At 42.4% G+C, this 18,354-nt stretch overlaps 2 protein-coding genes across 2 annotated transcripts in view; one reads left to right on the top strand and one right to left on the bottom strand.

The window, feature by feature from the left end:
- pnmt (phenylethanolamine N-methyltransferase) overlaps positions 1-18,354 on the top strand; it is a 43,903-nt gene that overhangs the window by 12,889 nt on the left and 12,660 nt on the right. The window lies entirely within an intron of this gene.
- Positions 6,956-10,006, bottom strand: LOC148141526 (telethonin-like). Its single transcript, XM_087977694.1, has 2 exons — positions 9,821-10,006; positions 6,956-7,981 (listed from the first exon to the last, which is right to left on the bottom strand). Exons 1-2 carry the CDS (start codon positions 9,937-9,939, stop codon positions 7,576-7,578), a joined length of 525 nt encoding a protein of 174 aa, XP_087833820.1. The 5' UTR covers positions 9,940-10,006; the 3' UTR covers positions 6,956-7,575.

Below are 18,354 nucleotides of genomic sequence, written 5' to 3' on the forward strand. Positions count from 1 at the left end.
GCGTCCAATTTGTAATGGTCCCACCTTCCCCAGTACCAGAAAGCTCACTCTCACTGTGACCTCTGTGGTCAGGGAGAAATCTAAACTGAGTACCTGCAAAAAGAGGCCAATTACTGGACACCTAAAGCAGATTTTAAATCCTCAAGGGAGAGGACACTAATGTTTGCCTCCACCTCAAAGAATAGTTTGAGGAGCACGGTGAACAATTCCAACAGTGAGTTCACAAATTTGTGAGCCATTTGACCAATGACAAAGTTATGTTTAGATTAGAATAGTGCTGGAAAAGCACAGCAGGTCAGGCAGCATCCGAGGAGCAGGAAAATTGATGTTTCGGGCAAAAGCCCTTCATCAGAAATATTCGATTTTCCTGCTCCTCGGATGCTGCCTGACCTGCTGTGCTTTTCCAGCACCACTCTAATCTAATCTCTGGTTTCCAGCATCTGCAGTCCTCACTTTTGCCTCGATGACAAAGTTATGTCAAGTTAATAGGTTTCTTCAGACACAGGCTTAAAAGACTGCAACTGGAATTGATGGTAAAGAAGTTTGGGAGTATGAATTGTTATTACCATTCATAGTATCAGAACCTTAATAGTGAACTTATTGAAATTTTTAAAATAAATAAAGGACTGGAGTTGCTGAGATGTGTAACCAACAAAAACAGAAATTGATGGACAAACTCAGCAGATCTGACAGCATTTGTAGAGAGAGAAACAAAGTTAACATTTTGAGTCCAGTGATGGGATGCAGTTCTGCAGAAGGGTCACTGGACCCACACCGTTCACTGTTTCCCTCCACAACAGTTGCCAAGCCTGCTGAGTTTATCCAACAATTTCTGATTTTGTTCATGAAGTTATTATTGTTTTGACAGTTTGAACAACAGATTCAAATTTTTATTTGGCGACTAAAAAGTCTAATCAAGTTTATTTATTAAAATATAAAATAATTGGATAAAGAAAATGCACAAATCTAATCATGAGGTGTTGAATTTGACATGTGAATACCTCAGATATAGAGAAAATCAGTGTGAAGGAGGCAACTGCTGCATTCTTTATTACATGAAACTGCAAATCTCTATGGAATTCTCCAGATTTTGTGGAAAAAAAGTAACTTCATTTGTCTGTATGAAGACATCATATTGGTAAAGGAAAACCAAACTTCACATTAAGAATAGCATTTCAAAGCAGCAGAAACTGTAACAGCTTTGAGTTTTAGTAATACAATAACAATCATTGCAGGCAACTGACTGTGTGGAGTTTGCACGTTCTCCTCGTGTCTGCGTGGGTTTCCTCCGGGTGCTCCGGTTTCTTCCCACAGTCCAAAGATGTGCAGGTCAGGTAAATTGGCCATGCTAAATTGCCCGTGGTGTTAGGTAAGGGGTAAATGCAGGGGTATGGGTGGGTTGCGCTTCGGCGGGGCAGTGTGGACTTGTTGGGCCGAAGGGCCTGTTTCCACACTGTAAGTAATCTAATCTAATCTAATCTAAACAACAAAACTTTAACAATTTTAACAAATGAAGAATAACACAAGACAAGTAAATGAGTGCAGCTTAAAGAGAACAAACTCTTGATGATATTCTTTCAACCAAGAAAATAATTCACAACTCCAAGCACAAGTAATGCAACAAAATTCACTGGTATCAACTTTTTCACCACAAAAGTTTAAGCTCAGAGGCACAGTTGATGGATTTGGCAGATCTGGAAAACCCAGAGTCATAGAGACCTATAGCACAGAGTCATAGAGATCAATAACACAGTCATAGAGATCAATAACACAGTGTCATAGAGATCAATAACACAGTCATAGAGATCTATAACCCAGAGTCATAGAGATCTATAACCCAGAGTCATAGAAATCTATAACACAGAGTAATAGAGATCTATAACCTAGAGTCATAGAGATCGATAATCCAAAATTGTAGAGATCTATAACAGAGTCATAGAGATCTATAACCCAGTGTCATACAGATCTATAACACAGAGTCATAGACATCTATAACCCAGAGTCATTGAGATCTATAACAGAATCATAGAGATCTATAACTCAGAGTCAAAGAGATCTATAACTTAGAGTCATAGAGATCTATATCCCAGAGTCTTAGAAATGTATAACCCAGAGTCATAGACATCTATAACACAGAGTCATAGAGATCCATAACCCAGTGTCATACACATCTATATCCCAGAGTCTTAGAGATCTATAACACATAGTTATAGAGATCTATAACCCAGAGTCATAGAGATCTATAACACAGTCATAGAGATCTATAACCCAGAGTCAGAGATCTATAACCAGAGTCATAGAGATCTATAACCCAGAGTTATAGAGAATTATAACCCAGAGTTATAGAGATCTATAACCCAGAGTCATAGAGATGTGAAACCCAGAGTCATAGAGATCTATAACACAGAGTCATAGACATCTATAACACAGTCATAGAGATCTATAACCCAGAGTCATAGAGATCTATAACACAGAAAAAGGCCATTTGACCCTGTAGTGATTGGAACCAGGGCCAAGTGGATCTCACTGACGATGAGATCCTTAATTGGGGTTGCTAATCTGGGCCAGTCAGGGAACTCTGGCTGACAGATGTAAACAGGAAATTCAGAAGATCTCCTCAGTATAGGGACTGATTCTGAGCTGGCTGGTCAAAGCCCATGTACTGGGCACATGTAAATAAAGGGTGACTTGGCAATAGGATAACAGCCTTTGCACAGTTATTCCAGGCTCATTGCACCCGGGTCAGTCAAAAACAATGATCTAACTATTCTAATCCCATTTCACAGCTTTTGATCACTAGTTCATTGAAAGATCAGATAGGACACTGATGAAATCATACTCTGATATATACTGTCCGTGGATAGTCTCAATAGTATACAAACTAGCTGAACTATGCAACTGTGAAACACACCACAAGAGCTCAATCACAAGAGAAGTTATTGATCTCTTAGATAAAACAGTTACTGAACTTGTTCTATCAAAACAACATTCAATTTTAGAATGAACTGTCCAAAAACTAGTGGATACACAATCAAGAAAACTGTTCTGTAAGTAATATGTGGCAAATATTGCATCTAATGCAGAACATTCTAGACACTGTGTTACTTATTTTAAGCACAATAGATTATCTGAGCAGAGGAGACAGAACTGTCATCCAAACAATGTACTGCTTGTGACAACACTAAATGAAGTCCAAAGAAATCTATTAGACAGGATCTTTTAACTAACTATTGAGGTTTTGAATAAGTAATAAAGAGAATTGATGAAGGCAGAACAGTGGACATGATCTATATGGATGTCAGTAAGGCATTCGACAAGGTTACATGTTGTAGACTGGTTAACAAGGTTAGATCACATGGAATACAGTGAGAACTAGCTATTTAGATACAGGACTGGCTCATAGGTAGGGCAAAGTTAAAAAATCACACAACACCAGGTTAGAGTCCAACAGATTTATTTGTAAGTGCGAGCTTTTAGAGTGCTGCGAGTGAGGTGCTGGATTTTGGAAAGGCAAATCAGAGCAGGACTTATACACTTAATGGCTAGGTCTGGGAAATGTTGCTGAACAAAGAGACCTTGGAGTGCAGGCTCATAGTTCCTTGAAAGTGGAGTCCCAGGTAGATAGGATAGTGAAGAAAATGTCTGGTACACGACTTTATTGGTCAGTGCATTCAGTACAGGAGTTGGGAGGTCATGTTGCTGCTGCACAGGACATTGGTTTGGCCACTTTTGGAATATTGGGTGCAATTCTGGTCTCCCTGCTACAGGAAGGATGTTGTGAAACTTGAAAGGGTTCAGAAAAGATTTACAAGATGTTGTCAGGGTTGGAGGATTTGAGCTATAGAGAGATTGCGTAGGCTAGGGCTGTTTTCCCTGGAATGTCGGAGGCTGAGGAGTGAACTTATAGAATGTTTATAAAATCATGAGGGGCATGGATAGGATAAATAACCATGGTCTTTTCACCAAGGTAGGGAAGCTAGAGGACATAGGTTTAGGGTGAGCAGGGAAAGATTTAAAAGGGATCTAAGGGGCACCGTTTCACACAGAGGTTGGTGTGTGTATGGAATCAGCTGCCAGAGGAAGTGGTGGAAGCTAGCACAATTAAAAGGTATCTTTAGGAATATGAATAGGAAAGGTTTAGAGGGATATGGGCCAAATGCTGGAAAATGGGACGAGATTAATTTATCTGGTTGGCATGGATGAGTTGGACCAAAGGGCCTGTTTCCATGCTACGTATCTCTGTGACTCTATGTAGTTTCAAAATACTACATCAGCAAAAACTGTCCAACCCTCCACCAACAATGAACTCATTGTCACAAATAAGTCACTGCCAGAAGATGTGCTACAGTCTGAAGAACACACCAAACAACAAATCAAATCATTCCCAACCTGACACGTACGTTCAGAACCTTAGAACAGAGCCTTGAAGAAAACATTAATACTGCATGGGAGTAAAGTTTCTTCACATGAAGAACAATGCAATGATGACTTCATTTCTTCCTTGGTGGTTTATCACAGCATCCGATGTTACAAATGTAGCTGAAGACATGTAACTACCTGATAATTTCTTTACACATCTCCAGTTCAGCCAGGTTGATTGAATCTCTGGTATATCAGAAGCAGCAGGGAAAATGTGAGATCACCAAATTTACCTCTTGTTTCTATATTTGCTCAGATAATCCATCTACTGAAACAAGATGAACCAAGACAAAGACTTGGAAATGGGTGGGATGGATAAGGAAAATCTGGACAGTATGTGCTGTAAAAAGAAGTAATCCAGAGAACTTATTTGAGAATGTCTATAACTGTCAATCAATGTTTTTGACAGGGGAGAACTTGTATAGGAACTTCAGGGCCTTGGAGCAACTTTGTGATGATATAATGGAGCTGCACATCACTGAGTATAAACAGCACAGTATAGACAGAGTTAGACCACATCAGAACAAAATAAACTAGACTGGAAGACTTGCATTAACAAGAAGAAAGATTGGTCCTTACCTAATGTCAGGGACTGGCATATCTATGAAATCCATAATTAGGTAAATTTTATATCGAAATTTAATAAATAATGATACTTTGAAATCTAAATCTGTGGGGAATTCACCTTCCCCTTCAGCAGAGATCCTGTCGATCTCAGGGAGATTGCTGTACATGCAGTGTGCCTTCTCACGGTGATTTCTGTACACTGGTGGCTTTTGTTTCATTGCTTTGTGGCTCAGCGCCTTTCTGACCAAGAATCAGGCAAATTGCCAAACTCTTGACCTTTTCTAGTGTAATCCCTAAATCCATTAAATTGAATTCTCACTCTCTGGACTGTGCTATACCTGGAAATATCATGTGAACATTGATAAATGACAACCATAGCACAACCTGCACTGTGTATCAGACAAGTACAACAGTACCATGCTTTTATATACCACCTAAAATGTATTAAACAGAGTAGGACAGTCCATAGGAGCATAATCAGACAGTATTTGGCAACAAGACCCATTAGGAGCATAAATGACATTAGGCTCAGTCAAAGCGGAAGACTTTAAAGAATGAGTTGAGGGATGACAGAGAGATGGAATTAGGTGGAGAGGTTTAGGGATAGAAGTCCAGAAGTTGAAGGGACATCTGCCAATGATAGAACAATTAAAATGGGGAATTCACAAGAGACAACTGTTGGAAAGTGCAGTAATCTCGGATGGTGGTTGGGCTGAAGTAGGTTACAGAAGTAGGGAGGGGTTGAGGCTGGGAAAAGATTTGGAAACAAGGATGAGAGCTTTAGTGTTGAGGCATTGTTTGACTGGAAGCCTATGTAGGTCAGCAAGTGGATGATAAGTGACCAGAACTTGACGCAAGATAGGACACATAAAGCAGAGCTTTGATACACTTAAGTATACAGACACTAGAACACGGGAGGGCAGAAGGGAATGCATTGGAATAGTCACCAAAAGGTAACAAAGATGTAAGTGAAGGCTTTAGCAGCAGATCAGCAGAGACAGGCCACAGCAGATGATGTTACAGAAATGAAAATTGCCAATCATAGAGACAGACACTCACAGTGAGGATCAAATATAACATTAAGACTGGAAAGAGTTTGTTTTAATCTCAAATAGTTTCCAGGGAGAGAGATTAAGTCGATGGCTGTGGGGTAGAGTTTGTGTTGGGAACTGTAGGCAGTGTTTTTTAGGTCTTCACAAGATTGGAGGAAATTCCTGCTCATTCAGTGTTGGATATCAGAAAAGGGTTCTGGGAACTGCGTGTGTGTCTGAGAGTGGGGAAGAAGGGTAGAGAGTGTCTGTGTGTGCGTGGGGGAGCAGGATGGGGGAATGTGTATGTGTGTACATTTCTGTGTGGGGTGGGGAAGTGTGTGTGTATGTTCTGTGTGTGTGGGGGGGAGTGAGGTGGGAGAGTGTGGATGTGTGTATGTGTGTGGGGGGGGAGTGGGATGGGTGTGTGTGTGTGTGAGTGTATTTGGGAGTGGGATGGGGAGTGTGTGTGTATTTGGGAGTGGGATGGGGGAGTGTGTATGTATGTGCGTGTGGGAGCAGGGTGAGAGAGTATGGATGGATGAGGGGGGGGTGTCCTGTTGATGAGGAGCTGTATGCCACTTGTGTACATGTGGAACCTGATTTTGTATTTAGGATGTTGTCATTGAGGGGAGGTGTTAGTGGAGTCGGCATAAATAGGTGACACCAGAGGCAACAGCGTAAGAGCAGGTAGGAACTATTGCAAATGATTCTCTGGCCACAGTTGGATAAAAACCGGACCAGATGATGACAGTCTTACTCAGCTGGACAGTGATGGAGAGGCATTAGAGGAAGATGCAGTGTAGTATTACACATACAGTGTAATCGCTCTAGATCACTGAATTCTCTGCTGTGTACTGATGTGTCTTTGGTAACTGTGAAGATGGCAGCCTCCAATTGAGTGTACTCCGAGTGGTGAAGAGCTGGGCGAACATCAGGTAATCAGTCAAAGTTCTATCAGATTTTATTTCAATGCTAAAAGTCAATACAAAACTATGATATTTTAAAGTAAAACTTCTGGGACAAAAGACCTATTGATTCTATAGACGTCTATTAGAGCAATAAGTCAACAATAATTTCAGTACGTTCATAACTCACACACCCATGTTTTCTACACCTTAAACCTCTCTTTTCCAATCTTCCAATTACATTCAGAACTTCCTGAACCTTTCCTAACTGCCAGCCATTGCCCACTAAGTCAGAGGGTGCACTGACCAGGAACAAGAGTAGCTCCAACCTGATCCACCTTCACTGATTTATCTTTACTTTACTGCACTGTCCCCATCTCCCTTCATTCATTTTGCGGGACTCACAACCCCCGGAATAGAAAATTCCTAAGATTTATATGACACTGAAGAGGTTTCTCCTCATCCCAGTATAAATGGTTGCCCATAGTCTCGACTCCACCGTCCAGGGAATCCTGATCCTGCCAAGCCCTTGAAAGATTATTTTCAATTTGATCATCTGTTATTCTTCTAAAGTCACACCCTGACTAATCTGCAAACTGCATCAAACCACTACCTACACCTCAATCCATCTACAACCCCATTCCCCATCGCTCTCAGCCCCTCTGGGCCTCCTGGGACATTGATCTCGACAGGGATCTTTGAACCATGCCCGGTTTCTTGCCATCCAGTTTGACAGGCTGCATGACTGGAGGAAGTTCTTTGGTAATGTCCGAGACCTCTCTCTTGTCCTGACAGCTCCCATTCAGAGCCGACTCGAACTCCATGACCCCCCTCAGCTCTGGGGGAGTCACTGCCCGTTCCATTTTCGTGCTGATCTGAGTCGGTGTGAAGATTGCCAATGGCAGCACGCTGCGGGCAGGCAGGCGATACTCAGTGAGCTCCTCCCCCAGGCAGCCCATCCTCATCAGGTTGGCCGGGCTTCGCTGCACCAAGTAGGTCACCTGGGATCTCCTGTCATAACTCTCCTTCCGGGCACCATTCAGCTCACTCACAGTGCACCTGCCAGAGAAGGAACAGGCAGATTCAACAAACCCAGCTTTCACTGGAGCCACACAAACAGCTCATCAATATTCTCATCATTAACAAGGAGCCTTTCTCTATGACTCCCACTCTGTTTCTGCCTCTCTACCTCTCGGTCTAATTCTCTCACTGTGTCCTCTCCCTCTCTTCCACTTTCTGTCTCTCACTCTTTCTCAGTGTCTCTCTCTGTGTCTGAGTGTCAGTGATTGTGACCCTCTCTCTGTGTCCCTTTCTCTCTCTCTCTCTCTCTGTGACATTTCTCCTTTCTGCTTTTAACTCGCCCACTTTTTCCATCCCTCCTGGCACCCTTTCTTTCTTTGTCCCTCTCTCTCTGGCTCTTCTCTCAGAGACTCGGTCTCTCTGTCTCACTCTCTCTGTCCATTCTGCAGAGCTGGGCTGAGGAGTGGCAGATGGAGTTCAACCCTGCCAAGTGTGAGGTTGTCCATTTTGGAAAGACAAATAAGAATGCAGAATACAGGGTTAACGGTAGGGTTCTTAGTGAGGTGGAGGAACAGAGGGACCTTGGGGTCTATGTTCATAGATCTTTGAAAGTTGCCACTCAGGTGGATAGAGCTTGTAAGAAGGCCTATGGTGTATTAGCGTTCATTAGCAGAGGGATTGAATTCAAGAGTCATGAAGTGATGTTGCAACTGTACAGGACTTTGGTAAGGCCACATTTGGAGTACTGTGTGCAGTTCTGGTCGCCTCACTTTAGGAAAGATGTGGAAGCTTTGGAGAGGGTGCAGAGAAGATTTACCAGGATGTTGCCTGGAATGGAGAATAGGTCGTACGAGGATCGGTTGAGAGTGCTAGGCCTTTTCTCGTTGGAACGGCAAAGGATGAGGGGTGACTTGATAGAGGTTTATAAGATGATCAGAGGAATAGATAGAGTAGACAGTCAGAAACTTTTTCCCCGGGTGCAACAGAGTGTTACAAGGGGACATAAATTTAAGGTGAAGGGTGGAAGTTATAGGGGAGATGTCAGGGGTGGGTTCTTTACCCAGAGAGTGGTGGGGGCATGGAATGCGCTGCCTGTGGGAGTGGTAGAGTCAAAATCTTTGGTGACCTTTAAGCATCAATTGGATAGGTACATAGATGGGTGCTTAAGCTAGGACAAATGTTCGGCACAACATCGTGGGCTGAAGGGCCTGTTCTGTGCTGTATTGTTCTGTGTTCTATGTTCTATTTTCTGCCTATGTCTCTCTCTCTCTTTGTCTTTGCTTTGCTCCATCTCTCTTTAACTATCTTTGTCTGCATTTGTCCCTGTTTCTCTTTGACCTGGTCTCTTTCAGTCCTGCACTAACTCTCTGTCTCTCTCTCTCTCTCTCTGTCTTCCTCTCTCTTGCCCTCTCTCTCTCTCTCGCTGTCCCTCGCTCGGTCTCTGTCTGTTTCTCTATGCCCCTTTTCCTTTTTCTCTTCCTTGCACTTTCTTTGTGACATTCCTCTCTCCCTTCATGTATCTCTCTTCCTGTGCCTCCCTCTCTGCTGGTTTATCTCTCTCTTCTGTCTGTCTCCCTCTCGCTCCCTCCCTGATGCCGACTCACCCTGGCATTCCTGCACTATCTGTTTCTCTGTGTATGTTCTCTCTGTCCTTGTTTTCTCTCTTTGTGTTCTCTATCGCTTTTTTTTTCAGCTCACTGTTTTCTCCCTGTCTCTTTATCTCTCTCTATTTTCTCACTCTGTCTCTTTTTCTCTCCCCGTTTTCTCTCTCTCTCTGTTTTTTCTCTCTCTCTCTGTCCCAGCCTCTGAAGTTGCAGCAAACGCGCTCTCTCAGCGATGAGAGCGGGACGGATCGGCGCAGTTTCGGTGTAAACTCACCGGTGCTCAGGTCGAGTTCTCATGATCTGATCCTCCCATTCAGCAGAGTAAAACTCCCTGCTCTGGCTGTTGCCCTCACACAGGGAGGAGTTCAGAGCAGCAAACGGTGTCAGCTCCATTGCAGCCGGAGCCTGTTCCCAGGGATTGTGCTGATGGATTGAGAGCCGCTCCCTGTCTCTGTCTGTGCGTCTGTGTGTGTGGGGCTGGGCCGGGTTTATATCGGCCCCGGATGGGGGCTATTTTCGGGTCGTGTTATCACCCGGAATCCGCATTTAATCCGGAGCCGGGATCAGTGACAGCTGAGTCCAGGAATGTTGTCAGAGCCTCAGGGACTGGGCAGGGCTGGCTCCAGACTGTCCCCGCATTCTGGATTGTATCACAATCAGTACAGAAGGAGGCCATTCACTCCATCTAACATGGGTCAGCCCTTCTGCTCAATGAGACTCTCAGCTCCGGGAGCTATTCGAAAATATTTTCTCCAGTTCCCTTCGAAAAGCTCGGATTGAATCCGCCTGCCTCCCTCCGCCCCGAGCTTTCACATCAAGACAAAAATGGGAAAAGCAGATTCACGTTCTCATCTGGTTCTCTCTCCTCTCTGACGCTTTCTCCCAAGCAGAAACAGGAGCCCCAGAGAGTGAGTAAACCCCAGTCAGAATAGCAAGGGGAGTGTGACAGAGAAATCTTGAGTGTTTTTGGGAGAGCTTTCTTGGAGCAGCATGTTCTGGAGCTGGGGAACAGGTTATAATAGATCTGATCATTCATAATAAGACAGTATTAGCTGACGACTTCATAGTAAAAGAGCCTCTTGATAATAGTGATCATAACATGAGTGAGTTCCATGTTTAGTTGGAGGGAGAGAAGCATGAGTCTAAGACTAGCGTTTTAAACTTAAAAGAAAGACTCTTATGGGATATAATAAACAGAGTGGGCTAAAGTAAAGTGGAAAATTAACTTAAAGGATAAGTCAAATATACATGCAGTGGCTGACATTTACCGTATCTTTCATAACACTCAGAAAATTAACTTTCAACAGGAAAGAAACAATGTAGGAAAGCGCTGCACTGTCGAGGCTTATTAAGAAAATTACAGACAGTCACATTTAAGAAAATATATATAATGTCTGTTTTCACATGATTTGGTGGCAGGCCTGAAACTGCAAAATATTTTAAAAAACACAAAGTAATGAGGGAGAAATTAAGGCATGACAGAACATTAGCCAGAACTATGAAGACAAATATTAGGGTCCCACTTTTCATTTCTGGTCAGATGCACAGAATTGGGAGAAATCTCAGCTTCATAAAACTGTGCTTTAAAAGTGCCCCCACCTCTTCTCCTCTCCTCACCCACTGAACTTCAAATGTTTGGTCAGGGTGGGTCAGGGGTGCTTGGAGGGCTGAAAGGCTGTATTGGGGCATGCTGGCTGATGCAGGATCTGCCAAAGGGACTGTCAGCTGCTGAGATGGGCTGGGCAGAAAACCTGCCCCAAGACTTATGCACTGGGGTCAAAGGTTAAAAATTAAAATGTAAAATTGAAAACACCCCTCCTGCTCTTACAACCTCACTCTTTACTCATTTTTTTGGAGTTCTTTGAAGGAATAATATGTGCTGTGGGTAAAGGGAAGTGTATAGATGTACTATGCTTCAATTTCCAGAATACATTCAATAAGATTGAACTTAATAACCAACAAGGATCAATCACATTGCTGGGATTGTCCTTTTGGTCCCCTAACAGTCTAAGAGAAATAGAAGAACAGGTATGGAGGCAGATTTCAGGAAGTCTAAAAAATAATAGAGTAGTGATAGTAGGGGATTTCAACTCAGAGTCATAGAGTCATAGAAATATATAGTATGGAAACAGACCCTTTGGTCCAACTCATCCATGTCGACCAGATATCCTAAATTAATCTCATCCCATTTGTCAGCATTTGGCCCATATCCCTCTAGACCTATCCTTTTCATACGTCCATCCAGATGCCTTTTAAGTGTTGCAATTGTACCAGCCTCCACCACTTCCTCTGGTAGCTCATTCTATACACGCATGCATGAAAACCCTCTGCATGAAAAAGCTACCTCTTATGTCCCTTTTAAATCTTTCTCCTCTCATCCTAAACCTATGCCCTCTAGACTTGGACTCCCACACCCCAGGGAAAAGACCTTGTCTATTTACCCTATCCACACCCCTCATGATTTTATAAACCTCCATAAGGTCACCCCTCAGGCTTTGACACTCCAGGGAAAAGAGCCCCAGCTTATTCAGCCTCTCCCTATAGCTCAAACCCTCCAACCCTGGCAACATCCTTGTAAATCTTTTCTGTAGCCTTTCAAGTTTCACAACATCCTTCCTATAGCAGGGAGACCAGAATTGCATGCAATATTCCAAAAGTAGCCTAACCAATGTCCTATACAGCCACAATATGACCTCCCAACTCCTATGCTCAATGCACTGACCAATAAAGGAAAATATACCAAATGTCTTCTTCACTATCCTATCGACCTGGAACTGCACTTTCAAGGAACTATGAACCTGCACACCGAGGTCTCTTTGTTCAGCAATACTCCCGAGGACTTTACAATTAAATGTATAAGTCCTGCCCTGATTTATCTTTCTAAAATGCAGCACCTCACATTTATCTAAATTAAACTCCATCTGCCACTCTTTGGCCCAGTGGCCCATATGATCAAAATCCCTTTGTATGCTGAGGTAATCTTTCTCACTGTCCACAACAGACCCACTTTTGGTGTCATCTGCAAACTTACTAACCATACCTCTTATGTTCACATCGAAATCATTTGCATAAATGAAGAAAAGCAGTGGACCCAGCACTGATCCCTGTGGCAAACCACTGGTCACAGGCCTCCAGTCTGAAAAGCAACCCTCCACCACCACCTTCTGTCTTCTATCTTCAAGCCAGTTCTGTATCCAAATGGCTAGTTCTCCCTGTATTCCATGTGATCTAATCTTATTAACCACTAGACCATGAGGAACCTTGTCAAATGCATTACTGAAGTCCATATAGATCACATCCACCGCTCTGCCCTCAATAATCCACTTTGTTACTTCTTCAAAACATTTAATCAAGTTATGATGTGGAGGTGCTGGTGTTGGACTGGAGTGGACAAGGTTAAAAATCACACAACACCAGGTATAGTCCAACAGGATAATTTGGAAGTGCAAGCTTTTGGAATGCTGCTCCTTCATCAGAAAGCTATGATCCTACTCCACTAATTACCTGACAAAGCAGCAGTGCTCGGAGAGCTTGTATTTCCAAATTAACCTGTTGGACTATAACCTGGTGTTGTGTGATTTTCAACATAATCAAGTTAGTGAGATATGATTTCCCATGCACAAAGCCATGTTGACTATCCCTAATCAGTCCTTGCCTTTTCAAATTCATGTAAATTCTATCCCTCAGGATTCTGTCCAACAACTTGTCCACCATCGATGTTCAATCTCACAGTCTATAGTTCCCTGGCTTTTCCTTACCACCTTTCTTAAGCAGTGGCACCTTGTTAGGCAACCTTTAGTCTTCTGGCCCCTCACCTGCGGCTAACGATGATATAAGTATCTCAAGGGGCCCAAAAATCACTTCCTTAGCTTTCCGCAGAGTTCTTGGATACATCTGATCAGGTCCTGGGAATTATCCACCTTTATGTGTTTAATGACATCCAACATCTCCTCTTTTATAATATGGACATTTTTCAATATGTTGCTATTTATTTCGCCATGTTCTATATCTTTCATATCCTTCTCCACAGTAAACACTGATGCAAAATACTTTGTTAGTAACTACCCCATCTCTTGTGGTTCCACATGTGTGTGGCTTTGCTGATCTTTGAGGGGTGCTATTCTCTCCCTAGTTACTCTCTTGTCCTTAACGTATTTGTAGAATCCCTTTGGATTCTCCTTAACCCTATTTGTTAAAACTATCTTATGTCTCCTTTTTGTCCTCCTGATTTCCCTCTTCAGTATACAATATCCTACTGCCTTTATACTCTTCTCAGGATTCACTCAGTCTCTGCTGTCTATACTGGACATATGCTTCCTTCTTTTTCTTGACTGAAACCTCAATTTCTGTAGTCATCCAGCATTCTCTACATCTACCAGCCTTGCCCTTTACCCTAACAGGAACATACTGTATCTGGACTCTCATTATCTCATTTTTGAAGGCTTTCCATTTTCCAGCTATTCTTTTACCCGCAAACATCCGCCCCAATCAATTTTTGAAAGCTTTTGCCTATTACCATGAAAACTGGCCTTCCTCCAATTTGGAACTTTAACTTTTGGATCTGGTCTATCCTTTTCCATTACTATTTTAAAACATGGGACAGAGGGAGCATGGCACATAGATGGTGCAGTACAGAGAACCAGCAATGACACTGCATGGGACATGTCCCTCAGCATCTTGTTTCGGGAGGGAGGAGATGCTTTTAGCACGTATGCAAAACACAAATTTTATCAAGAAGGTACTTTCTGCTGGAAAGCTAATAAAAGATAAAATGTGTTGAGCCTGTGTCACGTCAGAAGTCTCTTCAATCACATTAGGACAGTGAATGTCCAATTAACCCTAACTGGAAAATGTTTTTCAGCAATGAGACATGCACTGCTTTCTATTTCAAGCAACACAATTCAGCTTGTGACAATTTTCTTATCTATTAAAATCTATAACTGTATTATTTCCCAACTCTGTTTTGTATCTGTTGTTTGTCAGTTCAGTTAGATTGAGATGTATGAGTGCAGGCAATGTGTTGACCATCCTGTGTAATGATGTTAACACTTTCAGAATAGCTCAGTGCCTCTTCACTTTATCAAATCTTTATAATGTAATCACAGAGAGTTGTTGAAATCCATGTCAGTTATTGTTGCATTAAGCTGATAACTGAAACGGATAAGATCTTCCCAGAGGCAGCAGGTGCAGGAGGTGAAAGAACAATTCCTAATATGTGGGTTTAATCATACTGACAATTTAACAGCATCCCATCCCAAGCTACAGATCTAACTGAGAACTATAACCTGAACTTCAAACCTGAGATCTATTCTGATCTGGAAGACAACAAATGAAACAACAATGTATATTTATATTGCACCTTTAAAGTGATAAAATACGTCCAAGTGCTTCACCCAGACAACATAAACCAAATTTTGTCATCAAGGAGATAATATTTCATGAGGAGATATTCAGATATAGACCACTGCTCCTTAGTCAACACCTTCCAAACCTACAACTTCTTCCATCTAGAAGGACAAGGCCAGCAGATACATGGGAACACCAACCCCTGCAAGTTCCCCTCCAAGCCACTTGTGTCTTGACTTGGAAATGTGTCACTATTCTTTCACTGTCGCTGGGTCAAAATCTCTGAATTCCCTCCCTAAGGGCATTATGGGTCAACCCACAGCAGGTGGACTGCAACAATTCAATAAGGCAGCTTATCCTTACCTTCTCAAGGGCAACTAGGGACGGACAATAAATGCTGACCAAGATAGCAATACCCACATCCCACATGCCACATCCCAAAGTGAATAAAAATTGTACATACCACAGGTGACTAAAAGGACAAAAATGAAAGAATTGAGAATGCTGCAATTAAGAAACAAAAACAGAAATTGTTGGAAAGGCTCAGCAGGTCTGGCAGCATCTGTGGAGACAGCTCAGAGTTAATATTTCAGGTCTGATGTCCCTTTCACAGAACTGATGGTATCTGGGAAAAAGGGGACATGAGATAGTTTTGGCATATAGGATTAAGGAGAATCCAAAGGGTTTTTATAAATAAATTAAGGACAAAAGGGTAACTAGGGAGTGAATAAGGCCCATCAAAAATCAGCAAGGCAGCCTTTGTGTGGAGCTACAGGAGATGGGGGAGTTACTAAATGAGTATTTTGCACCAGTGTTGACTGTGGAGAAGGACATAGAAGATGTAGAATGTGGGGAAATAGATGGTGACAAATTGAAAAATGTCCACATTACAGAGGACGAAGTGCTGGATGTCTTGAAACACATAAAGGTGGATAAATTTCCAGGACCTGATCAGAACATTGTGGGAAGCTAGGGAAGTGATTGCTGGGTCCCTTACTGAGATATTTGTATCATTGATAGTCACAGGTGAGGTGCCAGAAAACTGGAGATTGGCTAATGTGGTACCATTATTTAATAAAGGTGGTAAGGACAAGTGAGGGAACTATAGGTGCATTCGCCTGATATCGGTGGTGGGCAAGTTATTGGAGGGAATCCTGAGGGACAGGATTTACACATAATTGGAAAGGCAAGAACTGATTAGGGATAGTCAACATGACTTTGTGCATGGGAAATCATGTCTCACAAACTTGATTGAGGTTTTTGAAGAAGTAACAAAAAGGACTGATGATGGTAGAGTGGTGGACATGATCTATATGGACTTCAGTAAGGCATTCAGCAAGGTTCCCCATGGAGAATAGTTAATAAGATTAGATCATATGGAATACAGGGAGAACTAGCCATTTGGATACAGAACTGGCTTGAAGATAGAAGACAGAGGGTGGTGGAGGGTTGTTTTTCAGAGTGGAGGCCTATGACCAGTGGAGTGCCACAAGGATTGGTGCTGGGTCCACCAGTTTTCTTCATTTATATAAATGATTTGGATATGAACATAGGAGGTATAGGAGGGATAGTTAGTAAGTTTGCAGATGACACCAAAACTGGAGGTGTAATGGACAGCAAAGAGGGTTACCTCAGATTACATTGGGATATTGATCAGATGAGCCAATGGGCTGAAGACTTGCAGATGGAGTTTAATCTAGATGAATGTGAGGTGCCGTATTTTGGGAAAGCAAATCTTAGCAGGACTCATACACTTAATGGTAAGGTTCTAGGGAGTGTTGCTGAACAGAGACCTTGGAGTGCAGGTTCATAAGTAGAGTAGCAGGTAGATAGGATAGACAACAGACAATAGACAATTGTGAAACGTGAAAGGGTTCAGAAAAGATTTACAAGATATAAAAGGGACCTAAGTGACAACTTTTTCACTCAGAGGGTGGTGCATATATGGAATGAGCTGCCAGAGGAAGTGGTGGAGGCTGGTACAATTACACCATTTGAAAGGCATCTACATGGGAATATGAATGGGAAGGGTTTGGAGGGATATAGGCCAAGTGCTGGCAAATGGGACTAGGTTAGGTTGGGAATCTGGTTGGCATGGACGAGTTGGACTGAAGGATCTGTTTCCGTGTTGTACATCTGTATGACTCTATGACTCTATATGCAGGGTAGGGGAGGGGGCAATAATTAACAATAGGTTGGGATAGAGCCCAAAGAGAGAGAAGAACAATTGGACCAACAATGGAGTGGATAACAATCTGGCAAGGACGGTGAATAGCTTTTAATGGAGATGGTTAGTGGCTCACAATGGGTTGTGTGCAATAATAGTCCATGTGATAACAAGGTTTGGTGTGTGAGGGTTGGTGTAAGGACATGGGAGAGCTCAAGCCCTAAAGTTGTTGAACTCAATATTAAGTCCAGAAGGGTTCTCAAGTGGAAAATGAGGTGGTCTTCTTCTAGTTTGCTCTGAGTTTTGCTGGAGCACTGCAGCAAACCTGAGACAGAGACATTGGCCAGAGAATAGGGTGGGATATTAAAGTGGCAGGTAACTTGAAGGTCTGGGTCTTTTCTGCAGAAAAAACATAGGTGTTGTGTGAAGTGGTCACCCAGTCCATGCTTCATTTCCCCAATGTAGAGGAAATCACAACTAAAGGCATGAACAGGTATGGAGGTTGTTAGGAGCATGCTCAAAGTGGAAAGAGGTGGAAAGGCTGAAATAATTAGCGAGGGAATTCCAGAGTTTAGGACCTAGGCAGCTGAAGACACACTCAACAATTGTTGAGCAAATTGGAATCAGGAATGCTCAAAAGGCTAGAAATGGAGGAACTCTTGAGATCTTGGAGGAATGTGGCATTAATATGATTAAGAACATGTTTAATCTCCATTCTTCCTCCCCTCCTTCCCATCTCATAAGCTATCTGAAGTTTTATGGGGGCAATGGTTCATGGGAAAAAACAAAGAATAATCAGAACATTTAGAAATGCTGTATTCAACCAGTTTTTGGGTGTACTATTGGGATCAAATATCCATAAATATCTATATTTATGGACTAGGTTGAAAACTGGGAAGTGTTGAACTGTTTGGTCACTTTCTGGATTAACCAGGTTTTTACCAAGGAATGTAGACTGTGATCCATCGGCTAAAGTGATTTTGCAAAAACAGCCATGCCAAGCCTGTATGGAGATGAGAGATGAGGTTTATGCCTTGAATTGCTAGAAATTTTGATACTGTAAGACATGATGGAAAACTGTGCTAATGGTTGCCTTGGAAACATTTCTGGCTTTGGTTTCTGTTTCAAAAACCTTGTGAGTCAAAAAGAAGTTCTCCAAATATACTGTAAAAGCAGCAAGTCTCTCTCTCCCTCTCTTGGTCAAAATAATTTTTAACGGATTAAAGTTTACACTTTGCAGTACTTTGACTAATTTGTAAACTGACCACTTTCCAAAGACTTGGAACAAATTTGAT

Source organism: Chiloscyllium plagiosum, unplaced genomic scaffold (assembly GCF_037043375.1).
Source record: "Chiloscyllium plagiosum isolate Xiang-an unplaced genomic scaffold, Cpla_swu_hap1 HiC_scaffold_32, whole genome shotgun sequence".
NCBI lineage: Eukaryota > Metazoa > Chordata > Chondrichthyes > Orectolobiformes > Hemiscylliidae > Chiloscyllium > Chiloscyllium plagiosum.